The sequence below is a fragment of the Humulus lupulus genome, chromosome 3, assembly GCF_963169125.1.
Source record: "Humulus lupulus chromosome 3, drHumLupu1.1, whole genome shotgun sequence".
Taxonomy (NCBI): Eukaryota; Viridiplantae; Streptophyta; class Magnoliopsida; order Rosales; family Cannabaceae; genus Humulus; species Humulus lupulus.
Genome location: NC_084795.1, coordinates 214,926,943 through 214,950,448, shown reverse-complemented (window position 1 = coordinate 214,950,448; position 23,506 = coordinate 214,926,943). Strand labels below are relative to the sequence as shown.

The 23,506-nt window shown below is 33.2% G+C and overlaps 1 protein-coding gene across 1 annotated transcript in view; it reads right to left on the bottom strand.

Moving 5' to 3' along the window:
- Positions 1–16,855, bottom strand: part of LOC133825383 (uncharacterized protein At1g10890-like) — a 42,117-nt gene extending 25,262 nt beyond the window's left edge. The window contains exons 1-2 of the mRNA XM_062258336.1: positions 16,706–16,855; positions 15,626–15,925 (exon numbers count right to left, since the gene is read on the bottom strand). Coding sequence (XP_062114320.1) covers positions 15,626–15,925; positions 16,706–16,855 — 450 coding nt within the window. The remainder of the gene's footprint in view (positions 1–15,625; positions 15,926–16,705) is intronic.
- Between the last annotated feature and the right edge of the window lie 6,651 nt (positions 16,856–23,506).

The window sequence follows — 23,506 nt, the reverse complement described above, 5'->3', positions numbered from 1 at the left end:
AACTTTATCTTCTTCAACCTTGGAGCAACCACCATTTTTAGAGAGAGCTTCCATTGTAGAGAGAAAAGCACCCAGAAAATGAAGAAAAAGAAAAAATTATATTTTATTTGAGTGTCAGTTTTAGGTTTTGGTATTTTGTTTAGCAATTTTATTTAGAGATTTGGCAAAAAAATCAAGAGGAAGAAGTAGAGGATTTTGGGGGAAAAGCTTGGAGTCTTGTGACAAAATCCATATGTTTTTTTCTTTTTATCTTTCTCTAATTTAGAATTTTGTATTTTTGCACATCTATTTATGAGTTAATTTCTATTTTGCTAGTATTATTTTCTTGACTTGAAATTGTGATTCGGTACTTTGTTGCATGAATTTTTGGTGGATGAGTGTTGTTCATTCAAGTTTGTATATTGTCTAATGCTTATTTTTGTTTGATCACCAATTGTTGGTTGATGAATTAATATTAATTCTGGAAAGGTTAATGTTAATGGATACAAACTTGAATGATGCAAGTTCTTAATTTCTTAGATTTGGATTTGTGATTGTATAGGGATATATTATCACCTTGCATGACTAAGAGGAATTGTACTTATATTTTTGTTCTTGAAATTAAGTGGGCATAGGAATATGTTAATTAATTAAATAACCAAACCATAAACACTTTGGAAAAAGGATTATGACATTTAAATTCCTAGTCAACTCTGCCCAGTTGCTATAGCATTCCTCTGCAGCATTGTTACCATAATTGCATTTCTAGGACAATTTAATAATTCTAGCTTGTTTCTTCTCTTAGTTTTTGTTTGTTAGTTTTGTTTACTTTTCATTAATTTAGTTTTATGTCATTGTTTTATTTTCATTGAAACCAATTTGTGAGTAATTAGTTTTGAGAATTAATTTCCAATTTCCAATCCCTGTGGAGACGATACTTAACTTATCACTTTATTACTTGTTTGACGACTGTGTACACTTTCACACACTATTAATTTCGCAACAATTGACGATCTCGATACATTGTGATAGGCTAGCCACATTAGATAGAACCTATAGTGAAATGTATAATGGGAGGTCTAGACATATAAGTCTAACATATGATTATGTGAGACAATTGATTCAAGATGAAATCATATCGATCTTATATGTGAGAAATAGTGAGAACATTGCAGATCCATTTACAAAACCTCTGGCGAAGAGGTTAGTAAGTTCTACATCTAGATAGCAACCCAACTCCAAACTTGTATACATCAACGGCAAGAGTTCAATGAGTAAGAACAAGTCATTGATAAGTGGATAATTTCAACACAAGTCATTGATGGTTAGTGTTGGTTTCTACCGAACATGAGGGTTAAGCCTAAGGCTTTTAATGAAGTTTAGTTAAAGAGCAACAAACAACTGTAAATGTAACAAAGATGATGTAAAAACTTCACCTATGTTAACTTAGAGGTGGTGTTGCCTCTCATGGGGGTTGGAGTTTATCCCCGGAAGTTCATGAATGGATAATCACAAGGCCATTAATAGTGCTAAGTGTGCACAGTGGGAAGATGAATGGTCAAGTGGAGGTGTGTGAGGTATTACCGGTTTTATCACTAGGAGTTCTTAGTTCAATCTTTAAGACACCAATGACTTTGATAAGTATTATCCATATTTTTAACTTTTGACACGTGGCACGACCAAAGACATTTTATTAGTTTTAAGTAAAATTTTATTATATTTGAATGTTATAATTACTGTTTGAATTAATTATATAATAATATCAAGAAAATTCCATATTCATTTATAAGAATATGATCTTGTATTAGTACGAGAGAATTAGATCATATATAATTAATAAAATAGTCAGTAACATATTAAAGTATGAAATCTTTAATGAATAATTACTAGTACGGTTTGCTAAGCATACGAGATGTGAGTACTCTTGATTTGGATTACTGATGTAGATAGACTTCTTAGTAACAGTGTTGTATACAATAAAGATTATATATGACAAGGCCAACGAGAATTAATTATCTTTATAAACTTGATGTTTGACGTAAAGATTTAGTTCTTATCATAATAGACGATTATTGGTAAATCGATCTAAATCCTGAGTATTCATGAACTCCTGTTTGCTGGGTCTTTTGATTCACTTGTTAAGGTATCTTAGTATAATGATGCTAGTGACTTTTGTTTTGGAAATTCAATAGTATGAAAGACTGGGAACACGATCTTACAAGAATGGAATCCAAACTTTCCTAAACGGATCAAATATTTGTTCTCTTAAAGGTTTATTCTGGAGCTGAATAGTTATTGAGCTCAAATTTATAAATTGATTATAAATTAACTATTCACTAGTGAATTAATGGTACTTAAGGATCAAGAGTTAATTAGAAGGGTAAAACGGTAATTTTGACCAGCTCTAATTAACGAACCAATAATGGAGGACAAAACTACATTTATTGATTATATCAATTGACTACAAGAGAAAATTTTGCAAATATAATTCTATAAATACTTAGAGTGCAATTCCATATTTACATTGGAGTAATTATGGAATTAATAAATAAGATTATAGATTAAACAATTTAATTAATAATCAGGTTTACTGGAGCATCGTATTATAGGTCCATGGTCCTCACATCACCTCTGTCCTACACTGTCAAGGTAAGGATTTCAAAAGAAAGATTTGTAAAGAGAAAGGACTAAATTGTAAAGAAATTGATATTGCAGGGCAAGAAAATAATTATGTGATACTTGTGGGTAATTGATTAATTGTGAATTAATTAATTATTTAACTATATAGTTTTATTTTGAAAAATTTTAGGATAAAATTAATATTAATCTTGTTTGGATTAATATGAAGAGAGAGAATAATAAATATCTTATTTACAATATGATATTTATTTATTTAATTTAAAATTGATATTTTAAGATAAATTTAATTTTGAATTAACTGATATTTATGTTTAAATAAATATATTGTTTAAAGATTGACTAAACAAACAAATGAGAAAATCAGGGAAACCCTGATTAGGTTGGGCGACACACATTATGCAGCACATTGTATGACGCCTAGCTCAGAGATATAATCCCTGGATTTAGATTTTGAATTTCAAATAATTTTGTTTAATTAGTTATTTAATTATTCTTTTTAAAAATGATTTAAATAATTAATTAAATGTAAATATCTTATCAGTTTTAATTTGAATTATATTTTTAATAAAATAAATATTATTTAATTAGATTAAATATCTTTATATAAGTCTAATAGTACGTGACTTTCAGAATAAGCTTTATTATTTTTTTGAGAATAAAAATATAGTCTCTCTCTCTCTAAAGTGATAGTATTCTCAAAACCATAAAACTATTGTAAACCTTCTCTTAGTCAAACCTCTCTAGATCTCATGTGTTGACTACATCTAGAGAGTCACATAAATCAACCTTTTGAATCCTACGTGCACACACACATCCTTGTGTGTTTGAGGATTGGTCTGGAAGATCAAGGTTTGAGCTTTGAAATTGATGGATTTAAAGATCGTTGATTTTATACAAAAATATTCAAGGACACTTGATAGGCTAGAAGAGGTAATCCCTGATCTGTTTTGTATGTGATTTAATATTTATATATGTATATGATCCTGGCTGCTATTAATATTTATTAAAATGGGTCTATATATTTTGCTGCGTACCTTTGATTTGATCATTTAACACAAACAATTTGAACCAGAGCAGTCTATACATACATATATATATATTAAATACTTTGTGGGTTTCGTGCATTTGTTATATGTATATTGAATGGATGGATATATTTTTTGAATGTATGGTGGAATGATGGATCGTTAATTATATGGTGTTATTGAGTTAGGAATTTTATTGTTTTTTTAGATCTTGTGTAAGCCATAAAGGGCATAGCTTTTTTTGTAAATTTTATTTGTGAATATGTATTTTAAAATTATGTACACAAGATATGAGAAGGACCCAAGCCCAGCCGCATACACCAACCTCGGGGAAGACCCGAGCCCTAGTCGCGCTCAAGCCCAGCGGCTTCCTCCGCACTCCTCACGCGCACGCCTAAGATCCTGAGACCCTGCTCTCGTGTGCACGCCTTGGCTCCTGAGCCCTTGATCCAGCGCGCACACTCTCTGCCACACCTCTATCCGCGGGTGCCCCTTCTCGTGGTTGCCCTTGCACCCTTTTCTCTAGCCACGCGAGTCCCTAAGTGCATCCAGCACCTAGCGTCGAGCCCCTGCTTCAGTCATGCACCTGAGCCTAAGGCTCAATTGTGTTGTCGGCCCTAGGATGGCTAGGGAACCAATCTTGGTGCCCAAACCCTAGTTCTTAGTTTTGTGCAATATCTTTTATTTAATTAATTTTAAATTATTTGAATTTAAAATTTGATTATCTTATTTTATTTTATTTGAAAATAAAATATCTTTTTGTTGATTAAGATCTTTTAATATATTAAGTTTAAATAATTATTTGAATTTGATTCTTTAAATATTTAAATTCAACAAAATTAAAAAGATGAAAAAATGGTTATTTAATTAAATGTTAAATTTAATTAAATAAACTAATTAGAAATTAAGTTTCTAATTAATAGGATGGGCATAACAAAGTTCCTAAAGATCAGCAAGAAAGCCTAAAGGATAGGAGGAGTATTCTTTGAGAATCTTGAAAGCTACATAGGCTTAGATTGCAATTTTATTTATAATTTTTCAAGGGTTGTAAATTTTAGAAATTCCTAACAGTACTCAGTTCATCATTTATTCTTTCTTTATTTATTTAAATAAATGTTCATTAATTTTTTAGTGATAACATGATCATATATTTACATGTCATTCATGAAACCCCACATATTTTCTCATTAATCATACATCTTTTAGAAACATGATTATCTAGGATTGTCCTATTTGTTTATATGAATTGTTTTGGAGAAACCAATTGAATGTAAAGTACTAAGTATTAAATTAGTTAAAACATGGTAACTCATAACATAATAAAGGCAATAGATTTTATAGGCCTTTAAGATAACCATCTTTATGTAAAAAGTGTTTTAGTAAAGTTAGATGAATGTAATGGGTAATTATCTAGATCACATTAATTACAGAAACAAGCTCTTTTATAATTATAAATGTATTTTGTAATTAATTACATTCATTGGGTTATTAATAAACTAGTAATTAGTTTGTAATTAATTGATTAGCTTAATAAAACATATTTAGTCTAAAATAATATGGTCTCCATTATTAGTATAACACCGTGAGATATGAATAGGGCCTCGAGGCTACTTTGTTTACGTCCCCCTAAGGAAGGTTTCTAGACATATTAATATCAAGGTTGGCTTCTTACGAAGATAGGAATGAGTGATGTATTTTAGGCTTGACCGACCCTAAGGCAGCACTCTCTAAGTTATGTGATGAATTCTGAAATAATGGGTTACACTTACAAAGATGCAATGAAGCTTTTTCGGTGGATAATTGCATCTTGACCAAATCAGCGATACTTTATATTTAAAAGAGAAATTAAAGAGTTATTTTAAGTTTTATTTTATAAAGATAAGATTATCTTATAAGCCATCTGAATTTAACTTGACCAACCCTAAGGCGAAAATTTATTTGTTGGGTAGTTTTATCGTGGAAAAGTAAATGTTAATTTATGTGTTTTAATTGTTGCATTCATGCATCATGTTTACTTTCCAAAACATTGATATTTTTCAAATGACATTAATATTGTATTTTATTTATTTCAATAATTTTGAACGATGGCAATCCAATAATTGCTTTACTATCACTTGAAAAACTTAACATTGATAATTTTATAAGATGGAAATCAAATCTAAATCTTATGTTAATCTGTGTGAACCACAAATTTGTCATAACTGAGCAATGTCTTGAAGAGTCCGCCGCCACTGCCCTGAAGAATTTTCAGGACAAGTATGATGCATGGATTAAATCTAATAATAAGGCCAAGTGTTACATGCTTGTTAGCATGAATGGCGTTTTGAGAACAAAGCATGAACCCATGGAAACTGCGTTTGATATAATTGATTCTCTATAGGCCATGTTTGGGTAGCAATCTGATCAAAGTTGACATGAGGCTACTAGAACCTACATGACTACTAAGATGAAGAAAGGTGTTTCTGTACGTAAACATGTCTTGCACATGTTTGATGTGATACATGAAGCAGAAATACATTGGCCATCATTGATGAGCGTACACAAGTAAGCATCATATTAGAATCGCTCACACCTACCTTTTCTTCGTTCACAACCACTATATTATGAATAAGTTGGAATTCAACATGACCTAGTTGTTGAATGAACCGTAGACATTTGAGTCTCTTAACAAATGTGGTAAATGATAAACCTTCAAACTATAAGGAGAAATCCAAGAAGATAAAGAAGAACAATGATAAGGACAAAGGAAAGGGAAGAAGTCCAAGAAAAGCAAGAAGGCACCAAAAGCCAAAGAGAACAAGAATGAAAACAAATCCAAGAAGAAAGAACCAAAAGGAAAATGTTTCCACTATGGAGTTGAAGGTTATTGGAAGAGAAACTATAAGAAGTATCTCTTTAAGTTGAAAAGGATAAGTAAATATGATTTTCTTTTACTTGAAACCTGTGTAGAGGAAGACGATATGTCATCCTGGGTTTTAGATTCAGGAGCCACTAACAATGTTTGTTCTTCTATGCAGATACTTGAGTCATCAAGGGCGCTGGCAGATGGCGAGGTGACCATGCAAGTTGGAAGTGGAGCGCTCATTTCAGCAAGAGCAAAGGGAACTGTCCGTTTAATTTTCGGGAACAATTATTTAGTTTTAAATAATGTTTATTTTATTCTTGTATTTTCTAGAAATTTAGTTTCTTTATCTACATTTCATGAATAATTTTTTGATATTTCTTTTAGTAATAATGTGATTGTTATCTCGAAGAATGGTTTCAAAATATGTTAAGCAAACCATAATAACAGACTGTATATGCTCAAACCAAATGAACGAATGCTCAATAATTTAGAATTATTTAAAGTAGATAAACCGCAAGGCAACAAAAGACAAAAAGTTTCAAACGAGGATGACACATATCTTTGGCATCTTAGACTTGTTCATACAGGTCTAGATAAGATAAACCGGTTAACAAAAGATGGATCTTTTAGAGAACTAAGAGTTGGAACTCTTCCAGTTTGTGAATCTTGTCTTGAACGAATAATGACCAAACGTCCTTTCTCAGCGAAAGGAAATAGAGCCAAAGAATTTTTGGAGCTTGTACACAGCGATGTCTATGGTCCAATCAATGTTCAAGAAAGAGGTGGGTATGAGTACTTCGTCACTTTTATTGATGATTACTCATGATATGGTCATACTTACTCAATGCTTAGGAAATCTGAAACCTTTGTTAAGTTTCAAGAATTCAAAGCTGAGGTCGAGAAGCAGTTAGGTGAGGTGGAGAATATTTAGATTTAGAATTCAAAGATTTCTTGCTGGAGCATGGTATTCTATTCCAACTCATATTACCAGGAATGCCATAGCAAAATGGTGTTTCTGAAAGAATAAACAGGACCTTATTGGTCATGGGTAGGTCTATGGTAAGCTACTCTTCACTTCCTCTCTCATTCTGGGGATATGCACTTCAAAAGGCGACTTACATTTTGAATGTAGTCACATGTAAGACCATTAGCAAAACGCCACTAGAACTGTGGAAAGGAAACAAACCTAGTTTGCACCATTTTTGCATTTTGGACTGTCCTACTCATGTTCTTAGACCTAAATCAGAGAAACTTGAATCAAGGTCAAAAGTGTGCATTTTTGTTGGCTACGCTCCAGAGACAAGAGGCGGTTATTTATATAGTCCAAAGGATCAAAAGGTATTTGTTTCTATAAATGCAACATTCCTTGAACATGACTATATCAATAACTATAAATCTCGAAGCAGGGTAGTATTGGAGAAAGTCACAACTGATAAGATTCCATCACAATCATATTCATCATTAAATGATAAACGAGAAGTTGAGGAAACCATGATTCCTAGAAAAGAAACCCTAGTGCAACATCATAGTGGGAGGATTGTGAGACAACCTATTCGCTACAAACATGAGGCACATGTCCTTGTTTTTGATACAGACAAGGATGATCCATTAACCTTTAAGAGGCAATGGATGATCTTGAAAAGGTGAAATGGCAAGAAGTCATGAACCAAGAAATGGAATCGATGTATTCCAATTCTGTCTAGGAGCTTGTGGATCCACCTAAAGATGTCAGGCCCGTATGGTGTAAGTGGATACACAAGAAGAAAAGAGTAGATGGGAAAGTAGAGACTTTAAAAGCAAGGCTAGTAGCAAAAGGTTACACTCAGAGAGAAGGTGTTGATAATGAAGAAACATTTTCTCCTATGGCCATGCTCAAATCCATTCGCATCATTTTATCCATATCGGCTGCCAATGACTATGAGATATGGAAAATGGATGTCAAGACAGCCTTTTTGAATTGCTATCTTGATGGAAGTATTTATGTGGTATAACCAGAAGGGTTCATAAAGAAAGGGGAAGATCAAAAGGTGTGTAAGTTGCTGAAATCCATTTATGTATTAAAGCAAGCATCTAGATCTTGGAATATCACTTTTGATGAAACAATTAAAATATATGGCTTCGAACAGAATGTCGACGAAGCATGTGTATATAAATACAGAAAAGGAAAAGTTGTGGTATTCTTGTTCTTTACGTTGATGACATTTTTCTCATTAGGAACAATGTAGAGACATTGTCGAACGTGAAGAAGTGGTTAGCCGAAAATTTCCAAATGAAAGATTTGGGCGAGGCGAGCTATGTTCTAGGAATCAAAATCGTAAGGGACAGGAAGAAAAAGCTCTTGGAACTTTCTCAGGAAAATTATACAGATAAGGTGCATGAAAGATTCTCAATGGAGAATTCCAATAAAGGTCTGTTACCAATCAGACATGGAATTTCTCTCTCCAAGGAACAATGTCCTAAGACACCTCAGGAGGAAGAGAATATGAGAAAGTATCCCTATGCTTCAGCAGTTGGAAGTCTAGTGTATGCTATGTTGTGTACTAGACCTGTCATATGTTATGTAGTTGGGCTTGTAAGTCGTTATCAATCAAATCCTAGATTGGAACACTGGATTGCAGTAAAGCACATTCTTAAGTATCTTAGGAGAACAAGAGATTATATGCTTGTATATTCAGGGGGTGAGTTGAACCCCACTAGATGCATTGATTCTAATTTCCAATTAGACAAATACAGTCAAAAGTTGACATCTCGGTCAGTGTTCACTCTTGGTGGAGGAGCTGTTGTCTGGAGAAGCATTAAGCGATGCAGCATATATGATTATGAATTAATTAATTATGTAGCATATATGCAGCCTGTATTCAATCATGGAAGCCGAATACATAGCAACTTGTGAAGCAACTAAGGAATCCGTTTGGTTGAGGAAGATCTACACTGATCGGGAAGTTGTTCCAGACATGGATAAGATGTTAATCTTGTACTGTGACAACAGTGGAGCAATAGAAAATTCCCAAGAACCGAGATGCCACAAGAGAGGAAAGCATATAGAAAGGACATACCATCTCGTAAGAGAGATTGTACACCGAGGTGATTTGATGTAACGACCCAACTATCTATGAAACTTAGGTCATTAAACCTACTAGACATAAACACAACTTTGAAAAGAACATACATAAGAAAATTCATAACTTTATTGAAAACTTTAAAGAAACAATATTTGTAATACATAAATGAGCTCATTGTTTTAAAATAAAACATAACTTTAAATAAAATTGTTTACAAAGCTACATGCGAAAAAATACATAAAAACATAATTTTAAAGAGACTAAAAAAACGTTGTCCTCGAATCGACACGCAGCTCATCCACTCCATTCACCTCCATACACAAACCAAGCTTCCAAGAATCCTTCCGCCTCTACATCTATTTTACTGCATCATACTAAAAGAAAAGGAGTGAGCCTAATGCCCAGCAAAGAAAAACTACAAACAACATAAACATACACATAAAATCATATCATAACATATGCTAGAAACATATCATAACATATACTAAAAACATATCATAACATATACTATAAACATATTATAACATATACTATATAAGACTATACTAATAATGCCCATTATGACATGTGATAAACCATCTACGTCCCCTGTCTAATATTTGAGGTAGGTTAGATCACATGTAGTGTATGATAACCCATCTACATCCCCTGTCTAATATTTGAGGTAGGGTAAATCATAACATAACATATTAAAACATAACTTATCATAACATATTAAACATAACATAACATAAAAACCAGATCTAGCCTATTTTCCTTACCAAAAACCGGAATATGAGAACAAATGCAGGACGTAGAACACTCCTAAAACCAGCAATAGAATAGTGAGTATTTCTAAAGGAAAAAGATGAAAAGAATAGAACTAAACCACCAAGAGAAAACATACCGAAAAGACACCTTAAGTTCAAAGAACTTAAAAACCTAACCACAAAACCATAACAAAAGTTAGAACCTGAATGAAAACTAAATAAACTTAGGAATCAAAAGAATTAAACTTAAGAATAAGGGTACCTTTGTTGATCTTAAGGATTGGCCTAACTCTAATACCGAAATACTCTAATCCTTACTTCCCAAGTGTTTGATAAAGATTAAGAATGATAAAGCTTTTTCTTTCCCAACCCAAGTGGATTACTCTTATGTTCTCACTAGCACCTTGGAGTATGATCACAGCTGAAGAGTAAGTGAAAGGGCTGGGTACTAGGTCCTATTTATAGAGTTCTAGGAATAAAAATCTTCTATTAAAAAAATATATTTACATCCTTAAATAAACATGATTATGACAAGTGTCATATTCTTAGTGGTTCTGGAAGGTTCTAGAGTTTCTTGATCTTTCTTCTATTTTAAAAACAAATATTTAATTTCATTCTAATTATAATTTAAATTTAAATTTAAATAAAATAGAATCCTAACTTCTAACTTTCTAAATCTCGTAACTCTAAACTTACCTATAGTAAAATCAACATAACTGGAGTTGTAGAACTCTTATTTAGACCATATTTATACCGTTAGAAAGCTAATTCAAGTATCTACAACTTTCTAGAAATACTATTTTTCGAAATTCATAACATAACTGAGTCAAAAATAGGTCGAAAGTTATAGTACCTTAAAGTTACGGAAAATCTATTTAATTATCTAATTAACAATCTAATCCACAAATAAACAAGATTGTGACAAATGTCATGCTCCTAATGGTCTTGGAAGATTCTAAAGCTTTCTTGAACTTTCTTTTATTTATACTTTAATTAAATCCTTAAATGAACATGCACACGACAAGTGTCATGATCTTATTAATTCTATCTAAACCTTATAGTATAATAAACAACATTATTATAATTAGCTATATTAATCAAACATTATGTTATAATTAATATTCTTAAACTATAGGTTAAACTTATAAAATCTAGAAATGTTGCTACGAGTGTTCAACTAAGTCCTGGTCTGAACAAATGCGGGACGTAGAACACTCCTAAAACCAGCAATAGAATAGGGAGTATTTCTAAAGGAAAAAGATGAAAAGAATAGAACTAAACCACCAAGAGAAAACTTACCGAAAAGACACCTTAAGTTCAAAGAACATAAAAACCTAACCACAAAACCATAACAAAAGTTAGAACCTGAATGAAAACTAAAGAAACTAAGGAATCAAAAGAATTAAACTTAAGAAAAAGGGTACCTTTGTTGATCTTAAGGATTGGCCTAACTCCAATACCGAAATACTCTAATCCTTACTTCCCAGGTGTTTGATAAAGCTTAAGAATGATAAAGCTTTTTCTTTCCCAACCCAAGTGGGTCACTCTTATGTTCTCACTAGCACCTTGGAGTATGATCACAGCTGAAGAGTAAGTGAAAGGGCTTGGTACTAGGTCCTATTTATAGAGTTCTAGGAATAAAAATCTTCTATTAAAAAAATATTTAAATCCTTAAATGAACATGCACAAGACACGTGTCATGATCTTATTAATTCTATCTAAGCCTTATAGTATTATAAATAACATCTTTATAATCAGCTATATTAATCAAACCTTATGTTATAATTAATATTCTTAAACTATAGGCTAAACTTATAAAATCTATAAGTGTTGCTACGAGTGTTCAACTAAGTCCCAGTCTGAACCAAAATCCATGAAATTTAAAATACTACAACTACTACTAGCTAGCTAACTAAGTAAACATTACGGGACTCTACAATTCTCCCCTACTACAAATAATTTCGTCCCCGAAATTTACTTACCAAACAATTCCGGATACCGAGCTCGCATGTCCTCCTCCAACTCCCACGTCACCTTTCGTTCAGAACTATTTTTCCATAAGACCTTGACTATCGGAATACTCTTAGACCATAATTCTTTCATCCCTCTATCTAGGATGCTAACCGGCTGTTCCTTGTAACTCAAGTCTTTCTGGAGTGCTATCGTATCGTACTTGAGGACGTGAGATGGGTCTGACACATATCTACGTAGCATTGAGATGTGGAACACATTGTGACTATCTGCTAAAGCTGGCGGTAGGGCTAATCTATATGCAACTGCTCCCACTTTGTCCAATATCTCAAAAGGACATATAAACCTATGACTAAGCTTGTCTTTCTTCCCGAACCGCTTCACACCTTTCATAGGAGATATTCTTAAGAAAACTTGATCTTCGACTTTGAATTACACATCACGTCGCTTGGCATCCGCATAACTTTTCTGACGACTCTGAGCAGTGAGCATACGCTGTTTAATCAGCTTATCTAACAGCTTCGGGTCCAAGTAGTTTCCTTTCTCCTACCTCATCCCAATGTAGCGGCGATCGACACCTCCTTCCATAAAGTAGCTCGTAAGGTGCCATCCCGATCGTTGAATGGTTGTTATTGTTGTAGGAGAACTCTATCAGTGGCAAATACTTACTCCATGATCCTCCGAAATCAAGTACACAAGCGCGCAACATGTCTTCTAAAATCTGTATGGTACGCTCGGACTGACCGTCTGTTTAAGGATGAAATTTTGTATTAAGACTCAACTTGGTACCCATAGCTTGCTGCAAGCTTCTCCAAAATATCGATGTAAACACCGATCCTCTATCAGACACTATTGTCTTGGGGATTCCATGCAGTCTTACTATCTCTTGACCATAAATATCTACGTATTGCTTAGTCGTGTATGAAGTCTTGACAGGTAGAAAATGAGCTGACTTGGTTAATCTATCTATTACTACCCAAGCCGAGTCGTGTTGCTTATTCATGTGAGGCAAACCCCTCACGAAATCCATTGCTATGTCATCCCATTTCCATTATGGAATGTTGAGTGGTTGCAATAAGCCTGCAGGCCGCTGATGTTCTTCTTTCACTTGCTGGCACACCAAACATTTAGACACGTACTCCGCTATATCCTTCTTCATTCCTGGCCACCAATACATTGCCTTGATGTCGTGAGTCATCTTGGTCGACCCTAGGTGAACTGAGTATGGGGTATTGTGCGCTTCTTCTAGAATCTTCTCCTTAATCCCTTGATCGTTTGGCATGCATACCCGATCCTTATATCTTAATAACCCTTGACTTGATATTGAGAAATTCGTGGCCTTCCCTTCTCTAACTGCATCCATATGTGTTATTAACGTGTCATCATGCACTTTCCCATTTCATATATCTTCTAACAGACTTGACTGAATGGACAAGTTAGCCAGTTTACCAATGACCATTTCTATTCCAGCATTGATCAACTCCTATTGTAGCAGCTTTTCTATTCCAGCTAACGCTGCTAGACTTCCATAATTCTTTCTACTTAACGCATCAGCAACTACGTTTGCCTTTCCTGGGTGGTATAAAATTTTGCAGTCATAATCTTTCACTAGCTCTAACCACCTGTGCTGCCTCATGTTGAGCTCCTTCTGAGTGAAGAAATACTTTAGGCTTTTGTAGTCCGTATAGATCTCACACCATTCTCCATAAAGATGGTGGCGCCAAATTTTTAACGCAAAGACCACCGCAGCCAACTCCATATTGTGAGTTGGATAGCGTTGCTCGTACTCCTTCAATTGTCTTGAGGCGTAGGCTATCACCTTGTCATTCTGCATCAGCACACAACCCAACCCTTGCTTCGATGCATCGCAATAGACTACAAACTTCTCATTGGGTGTCGGTACACAAAGTACTGGTGCTGAGCAGAGCTTATCTTTAAGCAACTGGAAACTTTCTTCACACTTATCATTCCAATTGAACCTCTGCTGCTTTTGAGTCAGGTTGGTGAGCGGAGTGGCTATCTTGGAAAAACCTTCTACAAACCTCCGATAATAGCCTGCTAATCCCAAAAAGCTTCTTACTTCTGACGCATTCTTTGGTCTTGGCCAATCCTTCACAACCTCTACTTTAGATGGATCTACAGCAATCCTGTCCTTGGATACTATGTGGCAGAGAAATGCTACTTGTGAAAGCCAAAATCCGCACTTCTTGAACTTGGCGTAAAGCTAATGCTCCTTTAGTCGTAACAAGATTAACCTTAAATGTTTCTCGTGCTTGACTTCGTTCTTTGAGTACACTAAGATATCATCAATGAATACTACAACGAATTTATCCAAGTAGTCCTTAAAGACCCTATTCATTAAATCCATGAATGTGGCTGGAGCGTTGGTAAGACCGAAAGACATGACTAAAAAATCCTAATGCCCATAACGAGTTCTAAAGGTTGTCTTAGAAATGTCTTCTTCCCGTACCTTGAGCTGATGATACCCGGACCGTAAGTCAAACTTTGAAAACACGGTCGCACCTCGAAGTTGATCAAACAAGTCGTCAATCTAGGGTAGCGGGTACTTATTCTTAATCGTCACCTTATTCAGCTCGCGGTAATCTATGCACATCCGCATACTGCCGTCCTTTTTTTTCACAAAAAAAACCGGTGCTCCCCATGGTGAATGGCTCGGTCTGATGAAACCCAAGTCTAGAAGTTCTTGTAGCTGTGTCTTTAACTCCTTGAGTTCGGTAGGTGTCATCCAGTATGGTGCCTTGGAGATAGGCTCGATGCCCGGTACTAGCTCGATTGTGAAGTCAATTTCCCGCATCGGCGGCAATCCTGGCAAGTCGTCAGGAAATACCTTGGAAATTCCCTTACAATACGTACATCTCTTACCTTTAGTGGTGTTTCCTTTACCACATACATAACACTAGCTAAGAATGCTTGACATCCTTTCTCTATCATCTTCTGAGCTTTAAGTGATGAAATAAGCGGTGTGCATAGACCTGAAACCTTTCCCATAAAACATAGCCTCTGGCCATCAGGAGTCTCGAAGATTACTTGCTTACGTTTGCAGTCGATGGTTGCGCCATGCCTTGCTAGCCATTCCATTCCCAGTATCATGACGAAGTCTTTAATCTCCAGTTCTATTTGGTCTCTTTCTTGTTCTACATCCTCTATCTTGATCGATACGCCTCGTACTACCCGTGATGATAGGACTACTTCACCCGAAGGTAATTCTGTTACAAACCTAGTTCTAAATTTTTCACAAGGTTTGTCTAATTTCTCTATCATTCCTAACGAGATATACGAATGAGTGGCTCTCGAATCAAATAATACATAACATTTATTATGGAGAATAGAAACCTGAGCTGTAACTACTTTATTGCTAGCGTCAGCTTCTCCTTGGGTGAGAGCAAAAACTCTGGGTGGAACCATCTTATCATCCTTTTTCCCCTCTGTCTTGAGCTGAGGACAGTCCTTCTTCCGGTGCCCTTCCTGACCACAGTTGTAGCATCCCTTGGTGTTTGCGCGGCACTCACCAGAATGTTTCTTTTGGCACTTAGCACATTGCAGGTACTCTACATAACCCAACCTATTTCCTCCATTGTCCGTCCGTGCCCTCTTATCATTGTCGGACTTCTTGTTGTCAGAATGCCTTCTTTTCTAACCGTTATTGTTGCTGGATTGCTGGTTGTTGTTTTTCCGACCATTCTAGGGTTGACCCTACTGCTTAGGCTCAGACTTACTAGCCTCCTCTTTACTAACGTTTGCCTGAAGCCTGTCCACTTCTATTGTCGTTTCTATAACATCGACATAAGTAGTATTCCCCGGGTTTGCTAGCTTAACCCCTAGCTCGATCTTTGGTTGAAGTCCTCTAACAAACTTGTTCACCCTTAGAAAATCAGTTGGAACCATCTCAGATGCAAACTTAGCTAATCGGTCGAATTGCCGAGCATACTCTGCTACCGTCAAATTGCCTTGCTTTAGACTAGCGAATTCCTCGACCCTTGAAGCAATGACAGCTGAATTGTAGTACTTTTTGTGGAACAGCTACACAAATCTAGTCAAAGTCATAGTGGTGACATCGTGAGTCTGCTGTACTAGGTCCCACAATATTCTTGTATCCTTCTTGAGTAGAGACGAAACACAAGATATGCGGTCCGTGTTACTGAGGTTCATGTTCACAAGGATCGGCTCCACATTTCTGAGCCATTATTTTTCCTCGAAGGGGTCAGTTGTCCCTTCAAAATTTGGAGCGTGCTACTTACGAAGCCACTCATAGATAGGCTCCACATGTTGAGCTGGGTATGGCGCATAGTTCGCCATTGGCCATCCCCCATATGGACCAACTTGATGGGGTGCTGGGGCCATTTGTTGTGGTTGTGGTTGCAGCGGAGGCGGAGGTTGAGCCTGCTGTCATTGTTGTTGCAGTAATTCCTCAACTTGTCGTCGTAGTCTGGCAACTTCCGTAGTGTTGTCAACCGGTGGCGGTGGTGCATTTCGGTTGGCATTTGGACGCCTTCCCCTTCTGCAAACTGGAGGGGCTTCGTTCATCTCAGGGGTGACATTGCGAGCAGATCTTCGGAGCGACATCATCAGTAGAGTTCTAACAGTTGAGAAAAACATGTTAGAACTTACCTTAATAGGCTCTAAAGCATTAACTTAATTTAAGCAAACATAACTCATACCTATTAATTATGACTTTTTATGAAAAGAATTATATAAGCCTTCTTTATAATTAGGGTGTGTTTCTAAACTTAGAAAAATAAGCCATCTTTATTATTTTTTAAGTGTGTATCTAATTATCCTATATGACTTAATTCTCAGGCTCGAAACTCATCGTTGTTCCAAAGTTAACCATACTGAGGGAGGGCTGGGATCAGTAAAATCGTTCCCACTACAATGGCCCCCTATCTCTCAATATAGAGAACCTAGTTCATTGATTTGTATCCACCTTCACCGAACTTAGTCATTATTTATTAAACTTATTATTTATTATGATTGCAAAAAAATAAAATCAAACTCATACATGTCATCAAAATAACAATAATATTAATTTGGAAAAACAGTTTTCACTAAGTACAATCATAAAGGCAAACAATAAATAAAATAAATAAATAAACTAATCTTTTCTAAAAATTGGGATCTCTACATCAGATCCGTCATCTAACATGTCATCATCTATCTCTTCATAATCATCATTTTCGTGAGCCTCAAAAATTCCTCTTGGTAGATTGGTAAAAGTTCTATTCTTTTGTTCTTGTGAGAATTGGAATTCCATCTTAGATGTAAACCTTATTATGAGAAAATAATATCTCATAGCTGGTGGTACTTCATCCTCAACATCTATTGTCTCCCATATATCTTCCAAAGTAGCAATTACAAAAGGAAAATCTCTAAAAAGCCTAATTACTAAAATATATTGCTCCGTAGCTCTCATCATTATTACCTTAGTTTCTTGGAGATGAACTATTTGATTATGGAATAAAAGAAATCTCCGAGTGATTCTCTCCAATAATCCTATGGTATTTCTTGGTTCTCTAATCCTTTTTAAGGCTTTAATGGCTCAGATATCGTTATATGATAAAGCTCCATCCATATCTTAACTGGAAACATAAGACTAAAATGTTAGCTATAACACATAAAAATAATAACTAAAACATAAATACTTACATTGGCAGTTAGATTCGGAGCTTAAGCGTGTGTATCAAGGAGAATTTCATGAAAAATGAACCTTTGCTCTGATACCAACTGTAACGACCCAACTATCTATGAAACTTAGGTCATTAAACCTACTAGACATAAACACAACTTTGAAAAGAACATACATAAGAAAATTCATGACTTTATTGAAAACATTAAAGAAACGATATTTGTAATACATAAATGAGCTCATTGTTTTAAAATAAAACATAACTTTAAATAAAATTATTTACAAAGCTACATGCGGAAAAATACATAAAAATATAATTTTAAAGAGACTAAAAAAACGTTGTCCTCGAATCGACACATAGCCCATCCACTCCATTCACCTCCATACACACACCAAGCTTCCAAGAATCCTTCCGCCTCTACATCTATTTTCCTGCATCATACTAAAAGAAAAGGAGTGAGCCTAATGCCCAGCAAGGAAAAACTACAAACAACATAAACATACACATAAAATCATATCATAACATATGCTATAAACATATCATAACATATACTAAAAACATATCATAACATATACTATAAACATATTATAACATATACTATATAAGACTATACTAATAATGGCCATTATGACATTTGATAAAGCATCTACTTCCCCTGTCTAATATTTGAGGTAGGTTAGATCACATGTAGTGTATGATAACCCATCTATGTCCCCTGTCTAATATTTGAGGTAGGGTAAATCATAACATAACATATTAAAACATAACTTATCATAACATATTAAACATAACATAACATAAAACCAGATCTAGCCTATTTTCCTTACCAAAACTGGGATATGAGAACAAATGTAGGACGTAGAACACTCCTAAAACCAGCAATAGAATACGGAGTATTTCTAAAGGAAAAAGATGAAAAGAATAGAACTAAACCACCAAGAGAAAACTTACCGAAAAGACACCTTAAGTTCAAAGAACATAAAAACCTAACCACAAAACCATAACAAAAGTTAGAACCTGAATGAAAACTAATGAAACTAAGGAATGAAAAGAATTAAACTTAAGAATAAGGGTACCTTTGTTGATCTTAAGGATTGGCCTAACTCTAATACTGAAAGACTCTAATCCTTACTTCCCAAGTGTTTGATAAAGCTTAAGAATGATAAAGCTTTTTCTTTCCCAACCCAAGTGGATCACTCTTATGTTCTCACTAGCACCTTGGAGTATGATCACAGCTGAAGAGTAAGTGAAAGGACTTGGTACTAGGTCCTATTTATAGAGTTCTAGGAATAAAAATCTTCTATTAAAAAAAAAAATTTACATCCTTAAATAAACATGATTATGACAAGTGTCATATTCTTAGTAGTTCTGGAAGGTTCTAGAGTTTCTAGATCTTTCTTATATTATAAAAACAAATATCTAATTTCATTCTAATTATAATTTAAATTTAAATTTAAATAAAATAGAATCCTAACTTCTAACTTTCTAAATCTCATAACTCTAAACTTATCTATAGTAAAATCAACATAACTGGAGCTGTAAAACTCTTATTTAGACCATATTTATATAGTTAGAAAGCTAATTCAAGTATCTACAACTTTCTAGAAATACTATTTTTCGAAATTCATAACATAACTGAGTCAAAAATAGGTCGAAAGTTACAGTACCTTAAAGTTACGAAAAATCTATTTAATTATCTAATTAACAATCTAATCCACAAATAAACAAGATTGTGACAAATGTCATGCTCCTAATGGTCTTGGAAGATTCTAGAGCTTTCTTGAACTTTCTTTTATTTAAACTATAATTAAATCCTTAAATGAACATGCACACGACAAGTGTCATGATCTTATTAATTCTATCTAAACCTTATAATATAATAAACAACATCTTTATAATCAGCTATATTAATCAAACCTTATGTTATAATTAATATTCTTAAACTATAGGTTAAACTTATAAAATCTAGAAGTGTTGCTACGAGTGTTCAACTAAGTCCTGGTCTGAACCAAAATCCACGAAATTTAAAATACTACAACTACTACTAGCTAGCTAACTAAATAAACATTCTGGGACTCTACATTTGACTGTTATGAAGATATCATCGGAACAAAACCTGGCTGACCCGTTTACAAAGACACTTCTTGCAAAGTCGTTCACGAGTCACGTGCGTAATATGAGATTATGGGAGATGCCTCACTTGCTTTGAGGGCAAGTGGGAGATTGTTAAGATTAATGCCCTAAAATCATGTAAAGACATTTTATTTGTTTTAAATAAAAGTACAATTTTATTATATTTGAATGTTATAATTATTGTTTGAATTAATTATATAATAAAATCAAGAAAAATCCCTATTCATTTATGAGATTATGATCTTGTATTAGTATTAGAGAATTAAGATGATATATAATGAATAAAATAGTAAGTAACATATTAAAGTATGGAATCTTTAATGAATGGTTACTAGTACGATTTGCTAAGCATACGAGATGCGAGTAATCTAGATTCGGATTACTGATGTGGATAGACATCTTAGTAAAGGTGGTGTATATAATAGAGATTATATATGACAGGACCAATGAGAATTAATTATCTTTACAAACTTGTCGTTTGACGTAAAGATTTAATTCTTATCATAATAGATGATCATTGATCAATCTAAATCATGAGTATTCATGAACTCTTGTTTATGTTTATTGGATCTTTTAATTCACTCGTTAAGGTCTCTTATAATAATGAGGCTAATGACTTTTGTTTTGAAGATTCAATATCATGAATGGCTGGGAACATGAATTACAATAATGGAATCCATGCTTTCCTAACGGATCGAATATTGGTTCCCTTAAGGGTTAATTCTGGAACTTAAAATTTATTGAACTCAAATCTATAATTAGATTATAAATTTATTATTCGCTAGTAAATTAATGGTACTTAAGGATCAAGAGAAAATTAGAAGGGTAAAACGGTAATTTTGACCAGCTCTAATTAACGAACCAATAATGGAGGACATAACTACATATATTGATTATATCAATGGACTACAGGAGAAAACTTTGTAAATATAATTCTATAAATACTTAGAGTGCAATTCCATATTTATAGTGGAGTAATCGTGGAATTAATAAATAAGATTATTATATTAAAGAGTTTAATTAATAATCTTGTTTATTGGAGCTTCGTATTATAGGTCAATGGTCCCAAAATCACCTCTGTCCTACACCGTCAAGGGTAAGGATGTTAAAAGAAAGATTTGTAAAGAGAAATGAAAAAATGCAAATGAATTAATTTTCCAAGGCAAGGAAATAATTATGTGATAATTATGGGTAACTGATTAATTGTGAATTAATTAATTATTTTACTATATAGTTTTTATTTTGAAAAACTATAGGTTAAAATTAATATTAATCTTGCTTGGATTAATATGAAGAGAGAGAATAATAAATATCTTATTTATAATGTGATATATATTTATTTAATTTAAAACTAATATTTTAAGATAAAGTTAATTTTGAATTAATTAATATTTATGTTGGGATAAATATATTGTCTTAAAAATTGATTAAGCAAACAAATGAGAAATTCAGGGAAACCCTAATTAGGTTGGACACACACTGTCCAGCATAGTGTGTGGCGCCTAACTCAGGGATTTAATCCCTGGATTTGAATTTTTAATTTCAAACAATTTTTTTAATCAGTTATTTAATTATTCTTTTTAAATATGATTTAAATAAATAATTAAATGAAAATATCTGATTAGTTTTAATTTGAATTAAATTTTTATTAAATTAAATATTATTTAATTCGATTAAATATCTTTATATAATTCTGATAGTACGTGACTTTCAGAATAATCTTTTTTTTTTAGAATAAAAATATAGACTCTCTCTCTCTCTCTCTCTCTCTCTCTCTCTCTCTAATGTGATAGTTTTCTCAAAACCTGAAAACTAATCTAGCTTTCTCCCAGTCAAACCTCTCTAGACCTCATGTGTTGAGTACATGTAGAGAGTCACATAAATCAACCTTTTGAATCGTTCGTGCCCACAAACGTCCTAGTGTGTTTGAGGATTTGTCTGGAAGATCAGGATGTAAGCTTTCAGTTAGGAGTATGTCCTAAAAGCATGTAAACGACATTTATAATTTTGATGAATAAATAATTACAATGGTTTATTATTGTTATATTTAGATTATTAACTTATTTTTTGAATAATTTTGTAAATATCAGAAAAATTCAATATTCATTAATGAGGATGTGATCTTGTATTAGTACGAGAGAATTAAGATCACATGAATGAATAAAAATAGTCAACAACAACAAATTGAAGTTATGGAATTCTTTAATTGGGGTTGTAAGCACGGTTTGTGATGGACCCAAAACGGGTATGTTTTAAATATTTATAAATCGCAAGCGCACGAATCGTTCATATAGAATAGTGATTGTGTAAGCCAGGATGTCGATCCCAAATGAGTTGTCTAAAATCGAAAAGAAAACTATTTTAAATTAAAATTAATAAATTCTAACCTAGCTCCTCCAAAGATTGATGAGAATTTGTGACAAGAAAATTAAATAAGAGACAGTAATAAAGAAATTAAAGACAATATATAAACATAAATTAATAATAGAAATCAAGATAGTAAAAGAAAGACTATTAAGATAATAGAATCCACAAAATATAAGTTCAATAATATTGGAAAAGTACATTGATTCCCAAGTTTTAGTAATAGTAGAAATTAATCAAACCATCACTTATTCAAATTAGATATTCTATTTTAGTCAAGTTTTTATAAAAATATAGGATCTATCTTCACTTTTTAAAATTTTAATTTCAAAGCATTTAGTGTAAATCAATCTAATGAAATAACAAATAAATCAATGAACATTATATATAAGGCAAAACATAATATTTTTGTTCTAAGCATTGGATGTGTACAATTTAATGACACATCTTACACAAAGAATATTATGTTTTTGCACTAATGAAGAACAAAGTGTAAATATGTGCTAACAATAAAAAATACATGATATTTAAGATGAAAGAAGATATTTGAAGAAGAAAAATCCTTAAACTTTGTTGCACAAAATGGGAAATCAACATACAAAATAAATACTATCTAGTTACATATTGTTTCATCATCACCTTAATAATCTTAAAAAGATTAGAAACTCATAACTAAAATAGCAAATACAAACTAAAAATTACAAACATAAATAGGAAAATTTGGAGGAGAAACCCCCAAACTTTTCCTCTAAAAACTCATAGGAAAAATGACCAAAAAGAAGAAAAAGATGAAGAGAATTGAGAGGTTTTGAAAGTGTAGAACTTGTGGTATGGTAACCTCCTCTAAAAATGAGCACTAAACTCCCTTATTTATAGCCAATAAAAAAGGTATTAAAATAATCAATTTAAATTAATTAAATTGATTAAATTAATTTAATTAATTATAATATGGCAAATAGGGGAAAATTATAGGGTGTAATGATGATGTTTTGGGGTAAAATGTGTAGAACAGTTTGGGTAAAAAATGGTATTTTTGGCAAAGGGGACAAAGGTACAAAAGTGATTTTGTTGGGCTCAAAATAAACACAAAAGG